Source organism: Crotalus tigris, unplaced genomic scaffold (assembly GCF_016545835.1).
Source record: "Crotalus tigris isolate CLP2741 ecotype Arizona unplaced genomic scaffold, ASM1654583v1 scf7180000024298.760630, whole genome shotgun sequence".
In the NCBI taxonomy this organism is placed as follows: domain Eukaryota; kingdom Metazoa; phylum Chordata; class Lepidosauria; order Squamata; family Viperidae; genus Crotalus; species Crotalus tigris.
This window is the reverse complement of record NW_024100471.1, coordinates 648,874-663,532: the sequence shown is the minus strand read 5'-3', so window position 1 is coordinate 663,532 and position 14,659 is coordinate 648,874. Positions and strand designations below refer to the sequence as shown.

General features: G+C 58.4%; 2 protein-coding genes across 7 annotated transcripts in view; both read left to right on the top strand.

Moving 5' to 3' along the window:
* The first annotated feature begins 435 nt into the window (after nt 1-435).
* On the top strand, nt 436-14,551 carry TMPRSS9 (transmembrane serine protease 9). 6 transcript variants are annotated; one of them, XM_039324377.1, is made up of 20 exons: nt 436-483; nt 3,809-3,978; nt 4,791-4,918; nt 5,438-5,505; nt 5,600-5,766; nt 5,892-5,936; nt 6,285-6,398; nt 7,001-7,172; nt 7,655-7,929; nt 8,445-8,584; nt 8,667-8,988; nt 9,082-9,253; nt 9,573-9,844; nt 10,080-10,216; nt 11,217-11,535; nt 11,763-11,879; nt 12,275-12,443; nt 12,625-12,890; nt 13,057-13,230; nt 13,398-14,551. In XM_039324377.1, the coding sequence occupies exons 2-20, from the start codon at nt 3,834-3,836 to the stop codon at nt 13,601-13,603; spliced, it is 3,408 nt and encodes a 1,135-aa protein (XP_039180311.1). In that variant the 5' UTR covers nt 436-483; nt 3,809-3,833; the 3' UTR covers nt 13,604-14,551. The 6 variants fall into 6 exon arrangements, 5 of the variants coding, with proteins under 5 accessions (XP_039180311.1, XP_039180310.1, XP_039180312.1 ...); XM_039324376.1 differs by having other exon boundaries at nt 8,667-9,253; nt 13,110-13,193; XM_039324378.1 differs by having other exon boundaries at nt 8,667-9,253; nt 13,110-13,230.
* Nucleotides 13,620-14,659, top strand: part of LINGO3 (leucine rich repeat and Ig domain containing 3) — a 29,098-nt gene continuing 28,058 nt past the window's right edge. The window contains exon 1 of the mRNA XM_039324382.1: nt 13,620-13,669. The gene's annotated coding sequence lies outside the window, so the exon portion shown is untranslated. The remainder of the gene's footprint in view (nt 13,670-14,659) is intronic.

Genomic DNA, 14,659 nt, shown 5'->3' with positions numbered 1-14,659 from the left:
AACATAAATGGGATAATTGTATAAATAAGCGAGAAAGGTGTCCCAAGGTGGTTTTTCCAAAAGGCAGCTGGGCTTTCTTCTTGTTGTTTTTCTTTGAAAACATCTCGCTTCTCATCCAGGAAGCCTCTTCAGCTGAAGAAGCTTCTTGGAGGAGAAGTGAAACGTTTTCAAAGAAAAAAAAAAAACAAGAAAGTCCAGCTGCCCTTTGGAAAAAGCACCTTTGGGACAATCGTGACCATCTCGTCCACAAGCAAGAACGATGGCAGACTAAGCCTGCCACTCTTTTTGAATCCCGGTCACGGCTCTGGCTGAGCTCCACCCTGTCCAGGCAGTTCCGGGTGGCTCCTGTCCCTTTAAGGGATTTCCCCCCCACCCCACCCTCACCCCCCCTCCTCCAGCCCACCTGAGAGCCAGAGAGATGATGGGGTTGCACAGCAGAGCAGACGGGGAGCACAGCTCTGCCTACGAGTGGCCGCTCAGGAGGTGAGCCCATCCTGGAGGGGGGGAGGAGGAGGAGGAGGAGGAGGAGGAGGAGGAGGGTGGCAGCCCAGCCCAGAGCTGAGGCAGGGCCCGGGCTAAGGGCATCCTAGAGGGGGCTGCACTGCCCAGCAAGTTGAAAGCCGCTTGTGGGCCTAGCCTGGGCAAACCAGGGGAAACCAGCCAAGGGAATGCTAGGGGTCCCCAGACCATGCAAAGTGGTGATTGATGGGGGGGAGGGGGGCTGCTGTCTGGCAGCAATGCGCTCCAGGTCTAGCAATGTCCAGAGAAGGGGGCCCAATGGGTATCCTTAGCTGCCAGCCCCCCAGGGCAGCACGGGCCATGAGCTGAATTTCTGACCCATCCCAGCTCTTGCATTGACCCCCCCTCCTGGTATAGATTGGGAGTGGGGGGAGGTCCTGGTCAAAAGCATGGAGCTGACTTGGAGTAGAATCTTCTCAAAAGGGCAAGTGGGAGGTGGGCTGTGTCTGGGGACCCTTCTGTGCCCCCCCCTTTAGTAAGTCTTGGGGAATTGATTGGAAGTCAGCCCCAGTCCTTCTGACCCTGCCACCTGGGGACTAGCCGCCCCAGGCTGTCCCCTCGGCTGGGACCCCTGCCCTGACTGCTCCCTTTCCTGCACTTGTTAGCTGGCATGGGGGGGCTGAACCTGACCCCCCCCCAGCTGCTTGTTCCCCTTCCTCCTCTTGAAAGCCCATGATCTTTTCCAACCTGGTTCAATTACCAAGAGATCCAGTTTTGGTCTAATGGTTAAGGCACCGGTCTAAACCAGGAGACGATGAGTTCTAGTCCCACCTGGGCATCAGAGCAGCTGGGAGACTTTGGGCCAGTCTCTGCTCTAGCAACAAGCCCAAATGATGGGTCAACATCCTGATTGATTGGGAGGGGGGACGGATCCTGCACTTGTGGGAAAACGCTAAGTGGGGGGGGGAGTGTAGACATGGAAAATAATACAGAGAGCTTGCATTAACTGAGATTTGATGCAAACTAACCTAATTTAGTCCCCTCCCGCCCTCTTTTGGGATGCCCAGGATCTGCCTCTGGGCAGGAGAGGAGCAGGCTAGGTTGCTGCTCCCAGGATTTTGGCTCCCAGCTGCCTCACCTGCCCTGCATTGTCCCTGGGCGGCGTGTGTGTGTTTGTGTGTGTGTGTGTGTGTGTGTGTGTGTGTGTGTGTGTAGAGGCTCCCATCAAGACTGGCATTGTCTGCTGCCTGGCAGGCACACAAAGGCAGGCTGCCCTTTCCCACTGCCTTGCAGACCCCCCCCCATGGATGGGGGGTAGGGAGGAGCTGCATCGGATTTCTCCCCCCTCCCCCCACCCGCCTTAGCAGCCTTCAAAGGTTGTTTATGTGGCATGAAGGTGCCTTTTCCAACTCTTGGCTTGGCTCCTGCGCTGCAGGACTCCCCCCCCCCCCATGGAGAGGCTTCTGGGCTCCCTTGGCGAGAGAAAAGCTCCCAGCATGGGCAGCCAGCAACAGGCCAGAAGGAAACCAAAACTGGCTTATCGGAAGAGGGGGGGGGAGAGGAGGGAGGGGAGCTTCCTCCCATACCCAGGAGGGGCACCACCCAATTCTTCAGAGTAACTTACCTCTCAGACTGGCATCGGTGACCAAGCCCTTGCCCCACCCTGGTTGCCAAGTGCTGAGCACTAAAAAGGGAAGCCCTGGGGGCAAGCCCTCCCATTGTGGGGAAGGCCCCACCCTGAAGCCCCTCTGGGGACATAACAAATCAGAATCAGAATAGAGCTGGAAGGGATCTTGGAGGTCTTCTAGTCCAGCCCCCTGCTCAAGCAGGAGACCCTATATCATTTCAGACTGCCCAGTCTCTTCTTAAAAGCCTCCAATGATAAAGCACTCACAATTTCCGAAGGCAACTTCTGTTCCACCGATTAATTGTTCTCACTGTCAGGAAGTTTCTCCTTAATTCCAGGTTGCTTCTCTCCTTGATTAGTTTCCGTCCGTGGCTTCTTGTCCTGCCCTCTGGTGCTTTGTGGCAGGCCCTCAAATACTGGAATACTGCTATCAGGTCCCCTCTTAGTTGCTCTGCTTTGTATTTTTTCCAAAGTCTCAAAATCTTTTTGTAATGTGATGACCAAAATTGGATGCACTAAGGTTTTATAAAGTGGCACTAATATTTCATGTGGTTTTGATTCAATGCCTCTGTTTATAACCAAGGATCGTATTAGCTTTTTTGGCTGCTGCCGTATACTGCTGGCTCATATTTAAATGATCGTCCACTAGGATTCCAAGGTCCCTCTCACAATTATTGTTTTTGAGCCAGGTTTCACTTAATTTGTACTTGTACCTTTGTTTTTTTCCTGCCCAGGTGTAAAATCTTGCTTTTCTCCACATTAAATTTCATGTTGCTGGATAGGGCCCCTTGTTCAAGTCTGTCAAGACCTTCTTGAATCCTGAGATTGTCTTCTGGGGTGTTGGCTAGTCCTGACAGTTTGGTGTCCTCTGCAAATTTGATGAGTTCCCCTCCAATTCCCTTGTCTAAGTCATTGATGAAGATGTTGAAGAGTTTACTGGGCCTAAGACGGAGCCTTGAGGTACCCCACTGCTCGCTTCTCTCCATGTGGATGTAGAGCCATTGAGGACTACTCGTAGAGTACGGTTTGCCAGCCAGCTGCAGGTCCATCTGGTGGTGATGTTGTCTATTTCATCTTTTTCTAACTTCCCCAGGAATAGCTTATGGTCTACTTTGTCGAATGCCTTGCTGAAAATTAAGTATATGAGGTCCAGGACATTTCGCTGGTCTACTAATTTAGTCACTTTCTCAAAGAATGAAATAAGATTGCCTTGGCATGATCTGTTTTTAACAAACAGACCATTTTTAACAAACAGGATGGGGTAGATAACTGAGGATGGGGAGCCTGAAATCTTATTTTTGCATTGCTATTGGGTTTTTATTTTGTGAGTGTATGTGCACCTCTTTGACTTCGGCGCCTTCCCAGAGACATTCCTGCAGTTTTCCTGGCAAAGTTTTTGCCAGTATCTCCTTAGAGCTGGAAGACAATGACTGGCCCAAGGTCCCCGGCTGGCTCTAAGGCAGGACTAGAAGTCATGATCTCCTGGTTTCTAGCCTGACGTCGTAACACTACCCCAAACCAGCTCTCATTGGGTTTATAAACGTCCTCAATGGGGCTTTGCAAAGCTGGGGACTGAAGAAATAAATAATGAATTAATAACCAGGTAGTCACGCTGCAAACCTGTGGCTGGACAGCCGTTGGGGGAGGCCATGCTGGTCCTCCGGGCTCCCAGCCTAGAAAGCAAAAAGAGGGGATTCAGTCCTGCTCTCCCTCCATCTCCAGGTCCATCCTGCTCTGTGCGGTTGCCATGGGACCACCGTGCATCACCTCAAAGCTGGCCCTGGACGGACAGACAGCGCGGTCTGTGGCTGGTGGTAGAATCTGCAGCCGGGCTGTCTTGGCCACCGTCCTCACGAGCACTCTAACAGCCCTGGGTGTGGGCATCCTTGTGTGTGAGTTGCTGTGAAATGGGCTTGGGGGTCAACTTGGGGTCCCCAAAGGAGCTTAAACCTACAAAATGTATTCACCATTGCACTGACAGAGGAAGAGCCCTTTGGTGGTGGGACCAGGGACCCCAGTTTCCCCCCCCCCCGTTCTTGTCAGGCCTCGCCCAACAGAGCAGCCCCAGGCATCCCCTCCCATACCTCAGCTGAGCTCCTTTTTTCCTAGACCGCGGGCACTTGGGGGGAGAACTAGCAAAATGGAGAAGATGTGCCCCCCCCCGGGCTCTGCCAGCTGAACACATTTAAGGAGAGGGACCTGGAGTGGGCCCACCCTACCTGATCTGGTAGGCCTGGCACCCTCCAGGAAAGGAGGCAGGGAGCAACCTCACCACTTGCCTTGGGGAAAATGGGGGTGGGGGGGGAAGTTGCAGCATGCTCTTTGCAAAAATGGCAAAGATGCCTGGGGCGGGTGGGAGGGAGAGGGGGGAATTTGTGTCCTCTGGGGATGGCTGCTGCGATTTTGCAAAGGAAAGGAAAGGGCCAGAGAGCCTCTTGGGCAGACAAGGAGAGTCTGAATTTGATGCTCATCTTGTGCCAGGACCCTTCTGGGGCATCTGTGCCAGCCGGCCAGCCCATCCTTCCAGCCTTGGTTCTCCTGGGGGCGAGATCACAGACAGCCCCAAAGCTTGGCAGGGCTCTGGTGGCCAAGCAGGGGGCATGGCGGGCAGGGGACAGGAGCTGGGCGGGCCAGGCGCCTGGCACTGCTTGGGGGGGGGGGTTGGCAACCACCAGAGCATCGATGCATCTCTCTCCCACCGCAGATTTCCTGGGGAAGGAAGAAACCCGCTTTGAGCACCTGGTGGAGCTGCAAGGGATCCCCTACCGGAGCAGTTTGCAGCAGCCCAGTTCTGGCTACTCCCGCCTGCTGACCCCCATTCTGGAGCAGCTGGTAAGGGCCCCCTGCCCCTCCTCAAGAGGGTGAGCTGCGGATGAGCCACCAGGGAGGGCCACGGGATGCTGCTCCAGGGCTGAGGCAGGGCCCGCCATGCAGTGGTCCCCAGGGGGGGCCTGCAGCTCTCCAGGACAGAGAAGCCTCTCCCCTCCCCCTCCCCCTTCCCCTCCCCCTCCCCAGGCTGCTCAGACCTGCCAAGGCTGGTGGCAGGGTTGTTTCCAGGTGAGGTAACCTGGTGGCCAGCTGTTCAACTCAGCTGAAAGGCAGAAAGGAAGGGAGGGGCTGGAGGAAAAGGGAGGGGAGGGCTGAGGGCATGCATCCTGCCAGCCAGCTTGGGATGTGCAATGGCTCCTCTAAGCCCCAGGCTAGGCACTCCTTTGGCTACTTGCTTGAGTGAACAAAGGGTCCAGATCTTTTCTTGGGGTGAGGCTGCTCTGAAACTGGGGCCCCCTGTTTGAAGGTGCCTCTGATGGGCTCTCTCAATGTGCTCTCTTGTTCCCCTGTCTGACTGTTCAGTTCAAAAGCAGCTTTCAGAACTCGCCCCTGGACGGCAGCTGCTCCAGGTGTACCGTCTTGCAATACAGGTGGGCAGGAGCAGGAGGGCTGGCCTGTGGGGAGGGGCTCCTCCGCTCGCCTGCCAGACAGAGAGGGTGAGGACTTCTTGCTTCTGCTTGCCAGGGAGGTCAATGGCAGCCTCATCGTCCGCTTCCACCTCTGCTTCTCTGCACCACCACCCAGCCCTGGCACGGAAGAGGACATCCTGAGGCGGGGACTGGCAGCGGCTGTAGGCATCAAGGGCGTCAGGGTGCCCGCCCAAGGCACCATCTCGGCTGCCTCCCTCTTGGGTATCCCTGCATTTCTTCTGGCCCTTTGGCCCAGGGCTGGCTGGGGTGGTGCATGCCCCTAATTAGCCTGGTTCTTCCTCTGCTGTTCACCTGCACCCCCGTTCTGATCCCCCCCCCCTTTCTAGCAGGGACACGGGACCTCACCTTCTCGGGCACAGAGCTCAAGTCAGGTAGGCTGGTCAACTGTGGAGCTGCCTCTGGTCCAGGACCCTGATTTTGGGGGGCCCAGCCCCATCCCTCCATCTGATGGGCAGCGTTGAGGACAGGGTGCCCGTTTGGCCTTCAGCATGGCACAGGGGCTTTTGGGGGCAGGAGAGGGAGGGTGGAAAAGAGCAGCCAAACCACTACCCCAAAAGCCCAGGCTGCCAGAGGGCAGAGATTTCCCGCCTCAGTTACAGGAGGTGCTGAGCATGGTGGCTGGACCCACTGAGGTCTGAACTCCACCCCCAAATGCATTCCCCCCCCCCAGTGTCTGTGCTGAGGAGAAGAATTCGATTCTGCCCCTGTTGTGTTCACAGGAAGCTGTCCGAGGGAGGCCTTTGCCTGTCGCAACGGCCAGTGTGTGGCCTCAGGAAGTGTGCAGTGCGACGGGCGGAAAGACTGCCCGGATGGCTCTGATGAGGCCGAGTGTGGTGGGTCCCTCATGCTGGGGCTGTTGGGCTGGCTGCTTCTGCAAAGCTGAGGATTCTCCGTGCTGCCCCTGTTCTCCCCCAGAGGATGGGCAGAGGCCATGGATGCCTCCTACAGGGGGGCCCTGAACCACACAGAGTGCAGGATCCTTTGCACTCCAACCCAGAGAGGGTGGGGGGCAGCGTCTCCAGAGAGGCTACCTTTCCAGGACAGAGAGTGTGAAGAGGGGAGCCTGGCCTTAGGAAACAGAAGGGGCCGTGCATGAGAGAAGGTGGGCAATGTGCCCTTGGAGCTAATCCTCGCTCAGAGAGTGACCAGTCAAGCCAAGTAACCACAAGCAGGAGGACAATAAAAAGACAACAAGTCCTCCCCTCAATTTCAAACCACAAACTTGGAATAAAACTGGCCGGGGTGGGTGGGGCAAATGTGTTTGGGGCTTTCCTAATTTGTGAGAGGCTCTGAACCCCCAAATCAAAGCCAAAGTCTCTGTCACACATTTCCTCCCTTTGTAGGCTTCAAGGGCTGAAAGTGTGTATTTGTGTGTGTTGGGGGGGCGTCGCCCGGTCTCCCCTACTCACCACGAGCCCCTCATTCTCCTTTGCAGACTGTGGGACCCGGCCAGCCATGCGGTCCGCCACCCGGATTGTGGGGGGATCAGAGGCGCTACTGGGCGAGTTCCCATGGCAGGTCAGCCTGAGAGAGAGCAATGAACACTTCTGTGGGGCAGCCATCCTGACGGCCAGCTGGCTGCTCTCCGCTGCACACTGCTTCAATGAGTACGCGCGGGAACCCTCTGCCACGGCTGGCACCATCTGCAGAGGGTGGGTTGGCGTCAAGACGGCGGGGGGGGAGTGTGGCCGGGAAGGAATAGTCCAAGGATGAAAGGAGGCAGGCAGTGGGGACACTCTGCCACACATCCGTCCCTTCTTCGGGCTGGGGGAGCAGGTGGAAGCATGCAGTGGGTGTGGAGCAATGGCATGGGGAGGGGGAGGAAGAGAAGAAGGGGGAGTCGTGGGGGGGAAGCAGAAGGAACCCCCAAGCTCAGATAGCTTCTCCAAAACAGCAAGAAGAAAAGGGAATGGAGGGCCGGGGTGACAAGTCAGATCAAAAATGTCAAAAGGACAGCCACAACAGAGTTTGAGGTCACAGGGGAAACAGCCCTCACCACAGACAGGCAGTCTCGATAAAGCATGGCTTGCATTTCCCTGAGGCCTCCTGGGGGGGGGAGCTAGGGGAGACTGAATCTGTCCCATCACAGGTTCCAGGATCCCCGCACCTGGATGGCGCAGGTGGGCAGTGTCTGGCTGAGTGACGGTGAGGGCAACCGGGCACAGGCCAAAGTGCTGCGCATCCTCCGGCACCCTTCCTACAACACGGAGAGCGCCGACTATGATGCAGCCCTGCTGGAGCTGGCAGAGCCCCTTGCCTTCAGCAAATACGTCCAGCCGGTGTGCCTGCCAGCCCCCTCCCACCGCTTCCCCCCTGGCAGGAAGTGCCTCATCTCCGGCTGGGGGTACCTGAAGGAAGACTTCTGTAAGCAGAGTCCCTGGCGGTCAGGTGGAAAATGGGGTGGTTAGGCAGAGGGAATCCTCCGGCCAGGGCTGGAGCTGATCAGCCTACCTCAAAGGGGTGTTGGTGGGGCCAGGGTTCATGAGGGGAGATTGAACCTGTCAACTCTGCCTCCTCATGTGAGGAAACCTGGGGCTGCTCAGAAACACCAAGAGGCCGCCACTCTTCTCATAGGCGGAGAAGGGAGATTCCCGCTGCTGCAACAACTGTCAGGTGTGGCAGAGGGGAAACTCCTGAGCAAGGCCAGATAACTATTCAACCGTTGTGTGCGCCCCTGCAAAGTTGCTGGTGTGTCTGTTGGCCTTGTGAGCAGACCAATCCAGTCATTTAGCCCATAGCTGCTGCTGTTGCTGCAGCCACATACTCTGCTCCAATGCAGTGCCCCAGGCTCTGCCCTCAGCCCCCAACCTTGCTGGGCTGCCCTGAGAGCAAGGCCAGGACCCACTTAGCATTCATCCTGCTCCCCTCCCCCCCCCCAGTGGTGAAGCCGGAACTGCTGCAGAAAGCCACAGTGGAGCTGCTGGATCAGGGTCTGTGCAGCAACCTGTACGGCAGCAGCGTGCTCACCGACCGGATGATGTGTGCCGGCTATCTGGAGGGCAAGATCGACTCTTGCCAGGTAGGGGCCCCCGGCCATCAGCAGGCTTTGGGTGGACCTTCCTGCTTGATGTCCACCCCATCTTGGCCATTTCCTTCCGCAGGGGGACTCCGGGGGCCCGCTGGTCTGCCAAGAGCCCTCTGGGCGCTTCTTCCTCACAGGCATAGTCAGCTGGGGCATCGGCTGTGCGGAGGCCAGGCGCCCAGGCGTTTACACCCGTGTGATCCGGCTCCGGGACTGGATCCTCGAGACCACGGCTGCATCCAGGGGCCCCACCACCTCAACCATCCCGCTGGGCCCTGGGCTTCCTCATCCAGCTCCAACCCTGGGCGCAAGCGCAGCCGGCCTGCAACACCCCAGCTCCACCCCCAGCTCTGCCTCCCTGGCCCCAAGCAGGCCAGCGGCCCCAGGCCCCCAACCCTCAGGTAGGGCTTTGGCATGCAGCTGGCAGGGAGAGAGAGAGGCGGCATGTTGGCCTCCTCCTACGCCCACCACAGCCGTTCCCTGTTCATGTGCAGAGTGCGGTCGGCGGCCTGGTTTCTCCAAGCCCACGAAAATTGTGGGTGGCCTGGAAGCATCCCGTGGGGAGGTCCCTTGGCAAGTCACCCTGAAGGAGGGTCTCCAGCATTTCTGTGGAGCTGCCATCAGTGGGGAGCAATGGCTGCTTTCAGCTGCACATTGTTTCAACCAGTACGTGTCAGTTGGGGGGGGGCTCTCTTTTGGAAGGCTCATCTCTGGGCTTCTCCAGGGAGGGGGAGTAATTTAGTAGCTGCTCTTGCAGGGGGGCTGTTCAGCAGGAGGGGGTGAGGAATCCCAGAAGGACTGGTGCCCTGTTGGGGCTGAGGCACCCCAGAAAGTCACCTGCCATTGTGTCACTTCTGCCTCCCCGCAAGGGGGGGGGGTCCTGCTCCATCCAGCCTCAACCTGGGGGGGGAGGTCCAGGGAAGGTGCGAAGGGCCTGCTCTGCCTCTGGATAAACAGCGTACCACTCCTGTTCCTGTATCGGCAGCATCAAAGTGGGACACCTCACTGCCTTTGCGGGCACCACTTCACTCTCAGCCATGGATAGCTCTTCTGTGAAGGTCGGCATCCAACAGGTGGTGCTCCACCCTTCTTACAATCCAACCCTGTTAGACTTCGACGTAGCAGTGCTGGAACTGGCTAGGCCGCTGCGCTTTGGCAAATACATCCAGCCCATCTGCCTCCCGCTGGCCGTCCACAAGTTCCCCGTGGGCAGAAAGTGCCTGGTCTCGGGCTGGGGCAGCCCCCAGGATGGTAACGGTAGGAACAGCTTCCTCAGAGCAGATGGGAAACCGGGCATCAGGTTGTCCTCTGAGGCTAGAAGACTGCCCCCCCCTTGCGTATTGAACCCCCTCAGGCAAGAGTAGTCTGTCTATGGACATGTGCCATCCTGGGCGAGAGTGCCCAGGGTCTGAGGTGGTTAGAAATGGGGCCCAGGGCTTTGGGCTGGTCCATGCGGGGTCTCCTCCTCCTCCCCCTCCTTTTCGGCTTCCAGCTTCTCAGCCTGAGAACCTGCACCGAGCCGCAGTCGGGATCCTCGAGCAGACGACCTGCGAGGAACTGTACAACGTCTCTCTCTCGGACCAGATGATGTGCGCGGGGTTCCTGGAGGGGCAGGTGGACACCTGCCAGGTACCAGGAGCACCCCTTCCCCAGCCTGACCCTTTCAGGGTGGAGCTCCCCCCCTCCCCCACACAGACCACCAAAGGACAGGGCATAAAAGCTGAAGGTGTATTTTGGAAATATATCTGTTGTTGGACAGTGTTTGAGTTCCGTTCCATTTTCAGTAGCGGGAGTCTAAAGGATACACCACTGCAGGATCCTTGGTGCTCTCTAAGCCTGGTGCTTTCCTTGCAGACGTTTCTTGGCCCAACTAGGTGTCATAAAAGGGAGCAGGGTGTCTAGCGCTGCAGGTGTTCCCTACTGCACGAAAAACCACCAAGCTCAGAAAGCACCAAGGACCTGTAGTTCAACCCTCTTCTGCTGTGTTGTATGGACCCTCGCAGAGGCCTCTCCGGGCCTGACCTCACCACACCACCCCTGCCCTGCTGCTGCTGCAGGCTGCTGCCAGTTTCCCTGGACTGCTTCCCCATGCAGGTCAAAGGCCCCACGGTGTCCTGCGAAGGCTTTCTTATCCCTCTCCGAGTAGGTGGGAGACAGAGAGGCCCCTGGTGACTGTGGCTTCTTCGTGCTGCTACTGCTGGAGAAGCTCACTGGTTCCACCAGGCCAGATGCCAGGGCAGTGAGGGGAGCCTTCTCCACACCCCACCCTGTCTGGGCTCCTGCTCCTGGCATTCACTTTTTGTCTATGCTGTCTGCCCCACTTTCCTTCCCAGGGAACTCCTCAGCCTTCAGGCCTGCTCCCTTTTCCCACACTGCCCATTTGCCAATTTTTGCCAAGCCGGGATAGTTGCTGATAGTTCTCCAGGTGACCGTTGGGGGGAGGGAGGTTAAGGGGCACTTGTGGCCTCCCCACTGAGCATTTGGGCAGTTTCACTCTCAGTTCAAGAACTCTTCCAGCCTCCTTCGTTTATGGAGGGAGGAATTGCCTCGGCCGTAACCGGAGGGGCATCCAATCTGCATTAAGCCGCTGGCACTTGCCAAGAGGTGCTTCCTCCTGCTTTTTTTCCAGGGGGACTCGGGGGGACCACTGGCGTGCGAGGAGACCCCAGGAACCTTCTACTTGGCTGGGCTTGTGAGCTGGGGCGCTGGCTGTGGGCAGGCCAAGAAGCCAGGGGTCTACGCCCGGATCACCAAGCTCAAGAACTGGATCCTAGACATCATTTCGCCCCGTCTCAGCACCGCAGGGCCCCTCAGACCCAGGACCACCTCTGCCTCCACCGCCTCTGGCCTGGAGCAAAGGCCTACACGGCTTGGCCCAAGCGCTGGCCCTACCATCTTGACCACACCCGGGCTGGCAGTCAGTGTCCCCAAGACCACCCAGCCGCCAGGTACAGGGCAGAAAGGCTCAGTCTGCAAGTTGGCAGGGCATGCAAGTCAGCGTGGCAGAGAGCAGGCCCAGAAAAGTTCTCTTTCCTCTCCTCTGCCACAATCGCTTGTGATGGGAGACCTGCCAGGAAATGCCCCATTTAAGTAGCTGTGGAAGAGAATTCTGGCTCCCTTTGGGGAGAGGAGCCAGGCCTCTCAGCTGGACTCACCCTCTTCCCCCCCCCCCCAGCCGTGCCATGCACCCCATCCACATTCAAGTGCTCCAGCAAGGTCTGCATCGGGAAAGCAAACCCCGAGTGTGACGGCACCATTGACTGCAGTAACGGATGGGATGAGACCAGCTGCAGTGCGTACCTCCCTCCCCTGCTCCGGCCCTGCTCTCTCCGCGCCCCCCCTCCCCCCAGGGGCAGCAGTTAATCCAGCCTGACTTGAGGCTGCAGTGAAGAGGGTGTTTGAAAATGGGAGGGACATGAAGATGCCAGAGGAGGGGGGCCTCCCAGTAGAGTGGTGGGAAGAGGCCCTTGTCTGGCAGGGGGGAACCCCTGGCAACACGGGTGCAGAGGAGGAGGTGGCAGGCCTTGGGTCAGAGCTGCTCTGAGAGTGCTTTTGTTGCAGCCATTAGTGGCCGGAGACATGGCACGTGGCTGCCCATGGCGCCCATCCCAGCAGACGGGGGGAGGGGAGGGAGGATTTGCTGGGTTGCCCTACCCACCCTTCAGCCCCTGCTTTGGCCTTTTCCAGACTGCGGCTTGGCCCCTACAGCCTTCAGCAAGATCGTGGGGGGCAGCAGTGCAGCGCAGGGTGAGTGGCCGTGGCAGGTGAGCCTGTGGTTGCGGCGAAGGCAGCACTCGTGCGGAGCTGTGGTGATTGCCGAGCGGTGGCTGCTCTCTGCTGCCCACTGCTTCGACATGTGAGTGGGGGGAGACTGGAGAAGGGCCCAGACCCCTCCAAACCTGCCCCTTCTGTTCCCAATTCCCCCCCCCCCCGAGGCCCACAGCAGAAAGTTGCCTTGGCCAGGCCAGAGCACAGGTGCTGGGGTGGGGGCTCTCCTGAGGAGGCCTCCCGAAGGCTGACGGGCTTGCCTCTTGCAGCTACAGCAACCCCAAGATGTGGGTGGCTGTCCTGGGGACGCCCTTCCTGAGTGGCCTTGATGGGCAAGCAGAAAAGATTGCTCGAATCCACAAGCACCCCTTCTACAACGGCTACATGCTGGACTATGACGTGGCTCTGCTGGAGCTGGCAGCCCCCCTGCGCTACACCAGCGCCATCCGGCCCATCTGCCTCCCAGACCGCACCCACGTCTTCAACGAGGGCAGGCCCTGCGTCATCACCGGCTGGGGCTCCACCAGAGAGGGGGGTACGGACGTTCCCGCCAACCTGTCCCCGTAAGGCACAGCTCAGTCTGAGGCCACAGGACTACCCGACTGGGGTCTTCCGGGGATGACTGATGCCTTGCACGGGATTCTTCAGCTCAGGGTGGAAATGTGACAGGGGTCTGGGGGGGGGGGTCTTGCTACCTGCAGGCCTCGTGACCACACGTCTGCAAAAGGCTAATGTTCAGGTGATCCCGGAGCAGGACTGCCGGAGCTTCTACCCCATCCAGATCAGCAGCCGGATGCTCTGTGCTGGCTTCCCACAGGGGGCCGTCGACAGCTGCTCGGTGAGCCCACACAGGGTCCCCACCACAGGGGTAAAGGGTGAGTTTGGGCCTGGCCTGGGAGGTGACAGCAGCAGCAGTGCCCCTACGGCTGCCAGGAATGGCCATGAGCCCACTGCTCTGCAGAGGATGGGGAGGCAAGCCCTCTAAGTCCCCCACCCCTTGCTCTGGGCTGCAGAGCCTTCACGCTTCCCTCTTGCTCCGCAGGGAGATGCGGGAGGCCCCTTGGCCTGCAGAGAGCCGTCTGGCCGCTGGTTCCTGGCAGGCATCACCAGCTGGGGCTATGGCTGCGCCCGGCCTTCCTTCCCTGGGGTCTACGCCAAGGTGACAGCAGTCCGGGGCTGGATTGCACAGAACCTCAAGGCATAACCCCCTACCCACTGGGGCTAGCAGGGGGAGCCCACGAGGACTGAGCCCTCATGGTCCCAATCCTGCCAGAGCCCTTTCTACCAGACAGGACACTTCTGTTCCAGCTGCAGGTACATTAAATGAAAATTACCCACTTGTGACTTTCCTTGACTTTCCCTGGGCCTGCAGGGAGGGAGGGTTTTTTTCCTGGCACCCCCAGCCTCCACAGCTTGTCAGAAGCCCCTGCAATGCTCACACAAGCCTGGGGAGCGGGATGGCTTCCCTCCTTCCTCCATGCCAAGAAAGTGCTGCAGCTTCAGACAACAGAAACGCGGAAGAAACTGAGGTCCAAGGAAAGGTAACCGATCTTCCCTGCATCGGCCCATCTACCGCTTAGTCTCTCCAATCCCCAAACGGCAGGATGTGCACACGATGTGCTCAAGAAGGATTAACACACTCCCACCGTTCACACAACCTGTAAGCCTGAATTAATATTCCATGTTCTTTCTCAGCCTTGGGGACGATCAATGGATCACCCGCCACCCATTCTAGCTGAGCCCAGTGTCACCTGCCTCGCTTTATCCGAGGACAGATGCCGGCACTGTAGGGCCCCAAGTCTCTCCCGCCACTGGCCAGCGGAACAAGGCCCAGGGACCACACCCCTCTTAGCCCAGAGCGTCGGGCCTGAAGCCTCCATGCACTCCCACAAAGCAGACGGGCAGCCTGCACTTCTTCAAGGCCTCCCCAAAACCAGGGATCCAGAAGATTAGCAGCCTAAATCCAAGCTGAGAAGAGGAAGGCGGCCTTTGGCTGTGAAAAAAGGCCAGCAGCAGAGAAGGGACAGGCCAGGTCTTGCTTCTGACAGCCTCAGGGAGGGAGGGAAGGCTGGGCCTCAGCAACACAGGCTGCAAGAGCACTCTGGGTTTTTCACGCGCACACACACACACACGCACACGCACACACACAAACACACATGGAGTCCCGGAAAGGAGATCAGCAGCCTCTCCTCAAATTCAGACATGCCTCTGAAAGAGGAAATTGAGGATCCCCTTTCTGAGCAACACCAGCCCTTCAAGGCAGGCCGGCCTTGCCTCCGGGGATTGCAGCCAGGACCTCCGACA